The 9,193-nt window shown below is 54.2% G+C and overlaps 1 protein-coding gene across 3 annotated transcripts; it reads right to left on the minus strand.

Moving 5' to 3' along the window:
* Positions 1 to 1,698: 1,698 nt before the first annotated feature.
* Positions 1,699 to 7,969, minus strand: LOC107500471 (kallikrein-13). Of its 3 annotated transcripts, none has more exons than XM_036232666.1 (5): positions 7,918 to 7,969; positions 5,056 to 5,245; positions 4,733 to 4,779; positions 3,367 to 3,506; positions 1,699 to 1,887 (listed from the first exon to the last, which is right to left on the minus strand). In XM_036232666.1, the coding sequence occupies exons 1-5, from the start codon at positions 7,967 to 7,969 to the stop codon at positions 1,699 to 1,701; spliced, it is 618 nt and encodes a 205-aa protein (XP_036088559.1). The 3 variants fall into 3 exon arrangements, with proteins under 3 accessions (XP_036088559.1, XP_015981233.2, XP_036088560.1); XM_016125747.2 differs by having other exon boundaries at positions 3,367 to 3,503; positions 4,511 to 4,779; XM_036232667.1 differs by lacking the exons at positions 4,733 to 4,779; positions 5,056 to 5,245 and having other exon boundaries at positions 3,367 to 3,503.
* Positions 7,970 to 9,193: the final 1,224 nt, after the last annotated feature.

The following is a 9,193-nucleotide window of genomic DNA, read 5'->3' on the forward strand; positions in this document are numbered from 1 at the left end:
CTAGTTCTTAATCCTCAGACAGAGAGAGTTGAATTGGTGATCTGTACGAGGCCCCTGTCTGTCATTGCCCTGATTTTATTCATTTTTGATCCTCGTTCCCTTACCCTTCAGGGCTTCGTCACTGTGTGTCCTCTGCTACTGTTCGTATGACTCTGTGTCCTCGGCTCTTGTCTTTGTTACTGTGTATCTTTTGCTGTTGCCGTTTATTATCACAGAGCTTTTTTAAAAAAATTAAGGTGAAATTTATCTATCGACATATTGTAAAAGTAACCATTTAAGGTGAACAGGTCAGTAACATTTAGTATGTTCGCAATGTTGTAGTTTTTTTTTATTATTATTATTGGTATATGTTATAACACATTGTGGACTCTTGTGTGAAAATGTGTCTCCTTCCTGGACCATCATATTTAAAATAGCAAACCGCCCACTCCCTCCAACCCCATTCCTTATCCTTCCGCCTTGCTTTTTTTTTTTTTTGTCACCTACAGTCTATTTCTTTATATTTTTGATCGGATGTCTCCCTAGGGGGGGAAAAAAAGCTCTACGAGGGCAGAAGATTTTGTCTGTTTAATTCATTGTTTATAATCTGTATCTACAGTAGTGCCTGGCTCATGACAGATGCAAAATATTTGTTGAACAAACAAAATTGTATTCACCAACACCCAGCAGACGTCAGCACACATCAGCATGGAATAAATGTTTGCCAAGAAAAATAAATAAATACAACACCTTTTGGACACCCTTCAAACAGCTGGTCACTGACACTCTAAGGTAATACTTCGTAGGGAACCATGCGATTGGGACAAGCATTCATCGTTTATCCTCGTAACGATAATATGTGGAAAGACTATGAGCCCTGTTTAACTGATGAGAAAAGAGAAGCGTTGAGTTTTCTGACTTGTTCAAAGCAGGCTTGAGCATTTGACCACTGTGTTCTGGGTTCATGGCCAAAAAACTAACAGCAGCAAACCACAAGGGGTCTTGAACAAGGGTGTTCATGGAGGAGACAGGACAAGACAGCTGATGGACAATAGGGTCCTCTAGAGTGTTGTTGATCTGTAGTGGGCGTGGGGATTCAGAGACTGGGAATATTGGCAGAGGCCAGACAGCGACGGAATGAGGGGCGTAGGTAGGGGCAGGACATTTGCGAGGCCCAAACTGTGAGAACGAACCATTATGAGGATCCAACATGAGCTATGACGAGCCATTCAGAGGGGCATAGAACGCATTCAGGGCAGAAGACTGTGGGCATGAGAGAATAGTTTCAGAATGAAATGTCATGGGAGTCTAGAACTTTCCTGAGTACAAAATGTAGGAGGATCTAGAACGTTAGCAGTGAATAAATACCCGAAGTGGGGTAGGGTCTTGTCAAGGTCTGTTCGTTCACAGAACACAGAATATTGTTGGGCCAGGCCAGAGGTGGGTTTATCTTAAGACACTTGGGAAACATGGAACGTGTCTGGGTTGGGACATTCGGGGGCAGGAGGTGGGATTTGTTTCAGGAATGGTGTCTGGGAGCCCACGCTGCTGGCCATCACAGAGTGCTTTTGAAACAAGGATGTCAGCTAGGATGGGACATGATGGGAACGTGGGTCCGTGGGTCATGTGGAACACTCTGGGAGGGGCGGAGGGGGGCTGGGCCAGCCAAGTGAGTGGGGCACAGTGGGAGGAAGGAGGCAGGTATGTCAACCCAGCTTTTTATTGTGGGCCCTTCGTCCATTTCTGCTTATGGGTGCTCTTGTTTTCGATTGTCTCTTGGATCCATGAAACGTACTGGGAGACGCGGGTGTAGACGCCGGGCCGGTCGGGCTGCCCGCATGGGAAGTCTCCCCAGGAGACGATGCCGTGGAGAGTTCCGTTGCAGATCAGCGGGCCCCCAGAGTCACCCTGAGTGGGGGAGAGAGGAGGAGTTCTTGCTGGGGTTGAACCAAGGCAGAGACGGGGACTTGTGGGGAGAGAGCGGAAAGGTGGAGGGGGCGCATGCGGAGGCAGAGACAGGAGTATGGAGAGACAGTGGGAGATGGCAAGACAGCGAGAAACAGGTGAGACCAACGGAGGGAGGAAGAGGGAGAGGGGGGAGAGAGAGACAGAGACAGAGACAGAGAGGAAGACAGAGAAAGAGACAGAGACAGAGAGAGAGGGAGGGAGGGAGACAGAGAGAGAGAGAGAGAGAGAGAGAGAGAGAGAGAGAGAGAGAGAGAGAGAGAGAGATGGGGTGTGTAGAGAGTTCTGTGTCTCTGTTTTTCTCCTCATTAGTCTCTTCAAGGGCTGACAGCTCCCCTCAGATACCCATCTGGTCCCCTGCATTGAATCCCACCTCGCACCTCCTGCCCTTCACACCTGCTGCTGCTTTCTGGCTCCTTCGTGCCCTCTTACTACTGAGGCAGTGTGTCCACACCTGGGTCAGTACGTGCTCATGATTATTTCTACTTCTCCCCCTGGGCCCGGGAAAGATGTCACTAACCGATGAGCACACGTCTTTAGTCCATCATCCTGCTCTTCCCCACCAAACCCAAACTCAATCTAAGAAGCCTTCTCTATGAGACGTACGTAGGTGATTCTTTGGCCTGTGTAGTATCTATTTCTCTTCCCAATTTTTTCTCATTTGGGGAATGACCCTGCCCCCCACTTTCAATTTGTGCAGCCTATCCCCGCCCCTTCCAGCCCCCACAGTTAGTCATGTGACTCGGACTCAGGTCCATCAGAGAACCAACCCCACAGCTCTGGCTGGAGTGATGGTTCCAGGACACGTGACTTAAGTCAGTCTAGTGAGAATCATGCTCGAGATGTTTATGTAAACTATTGGAAAAGGCATGTGCTCTCTTTCCAGCAGGGTTGATCAGAGGGTGGGATGTAAGCCTAAAGCTGCTGGGACCACCTTGTAACTGCACAAGAAGAGCTTCAAGTAATTGAGACGAAGGTAAAATAGAAGAGAAGAGCTGAGAGTTAGAGAGACAGAGTTCTAAACACATGACGTGTGCAGCTGAGTCCAGCTGTGCCTGAAGCAGCCTCTCCTAGACTTTTCACTTATGAAAGCCACCATTTGGCTCAAGGTACTTTGAGGTGGATTTCTGTCACTTGCAACCCAAAGAATCCTAACCTTTATGCCTGTCATCACAAGGATCTGGGCAGCTGCTGTCAGTCAAACCTTGAGATGAATTATATTTGCCACCCACGGATATGCTCATTCCCTTTGGTCTTGGCCCTCCATGCTAAGGGATATCTCACCTTACAAAGACTGGTTCCCCCAAAGCGAGAAGCAAATCGCCCCCCTCCAGCACCTGTGTCCACCTCCACCCTGGCTTCCCACCTTGGCCCGTGGCACCTGCCCCCCGCCCTCCCCTCCCGAGCCCTCCATGGCCTCACGTCACAGGAGTCCTGGCCACCCTCTTTGGTGCCAGCGCACAGCATGTTGGGTGTGATTTTCCCCGGGTATTTCTGACGACACTCCTCATCTGAGCGTAGCTGGATGTCGGCACATTGTAAGGTTTTAGGGTAAGTCACTGGGGAGAAGAGAGAGGAAGGTCTAAGGATATCTGATTTGGAAGGGCCGCGGGGCGGCAGTCCAGGAGGGTCGGTAGGAGATAGAGGAGGGAAGAGGAAGATGCAGGGAGAGAGGGGATGTGGGTATGGGGAGGGGAGCGTGGGGAAAAGCGGAAGGAAAGACGGGACAATGGAGGGAGCGATGGAGGAGGACAAGGCCGGGGACTGGGGGGGAGGACACACAACGGGAGGTGGGTGAGGAGAGCGAGGGATGGGGTGGGGGGGGGGGAGAGTTGTAGCTGGGACACGTGAGGAGAGACAGAAAGAGGTGCGGGAGGTGGGGAGTGGTGGGAAGGGGGGGGGGCACGCTGGGCAGACAGCGAGGGACAGGAGACAGCGAGGGACCGCGGGAGTGACACAAAGAGCTCTCGCTATGGAAATCGACTTCATAGTCACACATATTTAAATTATATTCGGAGGATATACCTGTCTATATTTTGTTATATTTACTAAGTCTATACTAAATACATACCTATCAATACATCATTTATTTTATAAATTACATATGTATTGAAATAGATTTATGCAAAATATACCACTTATGTACGAACATATCAAAAAATACATAATTTAGAAAATAAATCTAATTTTTATAGTTTGCATATTTACCTACAGCTGTATAGTGATGTATAGTTTTATAAATATGCAAATATATAATATATACTATCGCTGTCACTATAGCATGTAAATACATATATTTATAAATTTATAGAAAGGGCATATAAATATATACATGATCTAGAACATATATATATAATGTATGACTTTATAAATTTATATAAAGGATATAGATATGACATGTAACTTTATAAATTTATATTTATACAAAGGATACATTGCATTATATGTACTATGTCACATAAACATAAATCCATTTTGATGTATGCAGAAACCCTGCAGCCTCCCCTCCTGCCTCCGCTGGGTGTCCGCACTCGGAGAGACCTGGGGCCCCTGCGTGGCTGCGTACCTTGGGGGCTGGTGGTGGTGCCCCAGCCGGACACACGGCAGGCGGTGCCGGCAGGGAGGCAGTCCCGGGAGGAGAGTGGCAGGACGCGCACGTGGCTGGTGGGCCAGACCGGGGACCGCAGCTCCAGGAGCATGATGTCGTGGTCGTGGTTCAGGTGTGTGGGGCTGCTCTGGTACTGCGGGTGGCGGATGTGGCGGACCACGTCCCGCGCCTGCTCCCCGGCCTCCACGCGCCCCAGGGCGTGCTTGCCCAGGTGAACTGTGAACCCGCTGTGGAAGCAGGAAGGGGGTGGTGAGAGGACGGCCTGAGGCCACCTCCATCCCCAGACTCTTGCTCGCCTCCAGAAGCATCTCAGCTCCATGCCCAGCCAGACCCTCCATGTCAAGTCCGTTCCCATCCCCGATCTCCCGTGTCCACTCCAAACCTCATTCTCACCCGTTCCCATCCTGACCCAAGTCCAAACTCATCCTCAGCTCCAGCCCCACCCCCACCCCCACGCCAGTTTCCTTCTCCTCCCTGCCCCATGCTCCCCTGCGCCTACGTACGGCTTCAGACAATGCGCTGCTGTGAGGACCCATCTGGGGTGGACCAGGACCCCCCCACAGAGCAGCCGCCCCTGCACGAGCAGGGCTGCTTGCCAGGGCTGAGAGTGTGGGGGGCAGGTGTAGCCGCCCGGGAGAAAACCGTGGGTCCCATTGGTGCCATTGAGAATCTTGGGATACTCCTGAGACATGCCTGGAAAAGAAGAAAATCTTAGCGAATTAGGGTCCAGGGAGAGCAGGAGGCTTTGAGGTGTGGTCGCTGGGCTTGGGGACAGGGTCAGAACTTGCTCTAGGTGACCGGCAATGGATGATTGGTTTCCTGCCCCCTGGGAGTTGCTATTCTCTTATGTGGTGGGGATGAGTCAGGGCGAACAAGTGACAACGTCCTTGTCCTTCAGAGTGTCACGCCCTCCTCTAGGACAGAAAGAAGAGCTCGCAGGAAGAGGACGCTTCTGGTCAGTTAGCAGAAATCAGACTTTCTCTGCACCTGCCTTTTCCGGTAACTGTGTTGAGAGGACGGTTGGGTTGGATCTCAGAAAGCAGAAGCGAGACAAACTGCCACACCTGGCTCGGCAGCCAACGTCCCTGCTCTCAACTCGTTTACCCAGCGCCTCTGCAAACACCAGCCACTGGCTAAGCTCCCAGGTCGGCGTTCGCTGGACTCTGTCGTCTGACCTTCCCTCCTCTGTCCCCTCCACCCAGCCCCTTCCGGCCTCCCGGCCTCCCATTCCTCAGACCGGTTCTCCTCGCAGTCACTGGGATCCTGGCTTCCTCTTTCTCCAGACCTGCACCGTTCTGCACGGTAGCCACCAGCCACATGTGGCTGTTTACATTAAGATCAATGAAAATGAAATTTAAAAAGTCAGTTCTTCAGTCATGGTAGTCACATTCGGAAATGCCCAAGTGGCCAGGGGCCACCATAGTGGACAGTCAGATATAGGATGGAGACAGATAGATAGATGATAGATGGACAGACAGACAGATGATGGACAGATAGACAGAGAAATAGTCTACTGACTGGCGCTCAGAATCTAAAGCTTACATGTCTGGGTCCCTATTGATGTGAGAGCTCGGCTCATATGTTACCTCCTCAGAGAAGAAACGCCTGCCCTCCTCCCCCACCACCTGGCCTAAAATTTAAAATTGCCCCTCCTAGCCCCCCAGCCCTCCCATTCGTTCTCAGATTTACATCACTATTCACTTCCCTTTGTCTTTGTTTACATTTATGTGCCTTAAAAAAAACCAAAAAACAAAAAACCTCCCCATCTGGAGTGTTGGAACCACCACCGACAAGTTACCCTCCCCGCTGCTTTCAGTAGGTGCTTAACCAGCGAAGGGCATGCGTGCCGGGCACTGTGCCCGACATTGGGGAGGCACAGCAGCCAGCAGCGGGACGGGGAACGTCCAGGCCTGAACGGGCTGCTTTCTGACTGCAGGGACGATCCCATTACAGATCGCCAGCCTCAAGGTCCTCAGCTCTGGAGCAGGGGAAACGCCAGTTTCATCTCTCATGGGGCAGTGGGAGGATTTAGTCACATTCTACATCTTAGACACACAGAGCACCCGGGAAGTGGGGACCATCACCACTGACTGCGACAGGAAGTCCCCAGCTCACGGCCCTCCCTCACCTGCAGTAGCAGTGGGGTTAGTGCGGCTGTTCTCGAAGTTGGGGACAGGAGGGGACCCTGGCCCAAACAGTGCTGCTGGGGCAGGGCTCTGCCGCCTCGAGAGTCTTAGGCTTTTCAGCTCCGAAACTGGAGTAATTATAGTCCACACACCTCTTGTGGCTGCTGGGGACTCCACAAGCCAATGCATGTGGAGATCTTGGCCCAGGGCGCGGCACCCAGGAGACAGGGCAGGAGTCTCAGGACCTTCGCCAAAGGAGAGGAGCCGCCCTGCCTTTAGGTCAGGGGTGGTGCTGGGCGCCTAGTGCCTGGGACCCCTCCCTCCTCTGGGTCTTGGCTCGCAGGTCTAGTCCCTTGGGGGCCTGTCCAGCAGGGAGCCGCCAGTGGAACCCCTGGCCCCCTGCTGGCCCCTCGAAGCCCGCACCTCATGTTGGAGTTGTAACTAATGATTAGGGTAATTGCCTAAACGTCAACAGCTGTCTCCGCTAGGCTGTGGGTGCCAGGACCGGGCACCGTCTCTGCTGGCTCAGCACCCAGCACCCAGCACCCAGCACGCAGCACGCACCGCCTGCCCTTGGAGCTGTCGCTGATGGAACAAGGGAGTGAATGAATGATGCGCCAATGGGGTTTCCAGAGGGAGGGGGGCTTAAAGGTGAGGAGAGGACCAACTCTGATAGGTTCGGGCTCACCTTAAGGATTCAAGGAAGAACTAGAAGGTTCTGGAAGGGGTTGAGAAGGCATAGAAGATACCACTAATAAAGCGGTAGTGTCGGCTACCTCTCCATGTCTTCCATCTGTCACGGGCTCGGCCCACGACTAGGGTTACCTCGTTTTAGTGCTTGCAACAACCCTTTGTGGAGGTGACCCGTATGTCTGCATTTTACAGGAGCCACGACCTTGGCCCTCGGCGCAGAGGAGCGAGTTCCTGGCTTGCGGTGGCAGGTGGCGGCATGGGGATCTGACCTCGCATCTGCCCGATGGCCCTGACGAGCGAGGTCAGGTGGCCTTGAGAGCGGGGGAGTCGCGGGCACGCATGTGGCCAGGGACTGGGGTCGGCGGGGACAGCAGGTGGGGCCCCCACCAAGAAACCAGGTCGCTGGAGGATAAGCAGGAGGCTCTGGGGGCTGTCCCACCTCGCACCCCAGTCCCGGCCCCCTCCCTGCGGCCTGGCCCCTCCTACCACTGTTGGGCGTGGCCACTCCGCCCCCTCCCTTCCCCCCCCCCCCACCAGCATTCTTACCATCTGACAAGGCCACGGTCAGGAAGGCCATCGCTGAGGCCAGGGGCCACATGGAGGCTCTGGGGTGGGGGCAGGGCATGAGGGGCCTGAGAAGGTAGAGAGGGTATTGAGGGCGGTGGAACCCCCATCTCTGAGCCCCCCACCTTTGCTCCTGAACTTCCGGTCACCATCTCCACTCTGAGAGCTCGGACCCAGGAATCTACACCTCTCCCCAGATTTGTGGGGGGCAGTTAAAGGGCACCAGCTTGCCGCCGCTGGGACAAGGTGGTGGGCACCTCCAGCCCTGACCGCCAGAGGGCTGGGTCCTCGGTTTCCCCTCCAGCCCCTGTCTCCCCCCAGGGCTGCTGCTGACTCCTGGTCTCAAACCTAGGTCCCTGTCTCCCTGAGTGCCGCCCCGCTCCGTCCCGGACTGAGCCTCTGGTTCCCCTCTCCGTGCTCCTGACTCAGCCGTGCTCCCATTTTCCCCTTCCCTCCTCACTTCTCCCTCCTCCCCGTATCCAGGCTCCTCCCCTCCGATGCTCCAGCCCCAGCCCCAGGCAGACCCTACCTGGGCGAGGGGCCTGGAAGAGCTTCTGCAGCCAGCCAGCTGCCTCCACCGTCAGCCCCAACCCATGGCTTTTAACCCCTGAACTCCCTCCCCCAGGGCCCTCAGCGTTTCCCGGATGCAGGCCTACCCCCTCTCCACCTCCAATGGCTCAGCAGGTTGTCCTCCAGGCTCCCCCAGCGTGGGCTTGGCCCTGCGCTTGGGGGCGGGGCTTCGGGACCAGACGCTGCTCCACCCGAGCCTGACTTGAACCCACTGTTAACTTTCAGGCTGCAGGGCCCACCTAGAGGGAAGGGGAAGCCTAGGGTTTCTTCCCCCAAATCTACCCTGAGTCCCCATGACCCTCCCCTGTATCATAAACCCACTTTCTGGTCCACTTTCCAATTTGCACTCCGACCCCGCGCATGGTCTCCGGGTAGGCCATCTCCACAGCGTCCCAAGCCTCCTGCGAGCTTTCGCCCACGTCCCTCCCCTCCGGCCTGTCCCTCTGAACCATCCACAGCTTAATCTCAAGCTCATCTCCCAACATCCAATGCAACACATCTAGATTCCAGCCCTCAGCCTCGTCTCCGGCCCCTGCGCTTCTGAAAAATGCAGGGATGCCCACATTCCTTCTCCCATTCCGCCCTCCCCCCCACCGACCGCCACACTTAACTGTCCAGCGCAGGAAGTGAGCGTTAGGCCCGGGGCTGAAAGTCATCGTCCTTGGGCAAGAATGGGGGTCAGGGCTGG

Source organism: Rousettus aegyptiacus, unplaced genomic scaffold (assembly GCF_014176215.1).
Source record: "Rousettus aegyptiacus isolate mRouAeg1 unplaced genomic scaffold, mRouAeg1.p scaffold_m13_p_14, whole genome shotgun sequence".
NCBI lineage: Eukaryota > Metazoa > Chordata > Mammalia > Chiroptera > Pteropodidae > Rousettus > Rousettus aegyptiacus.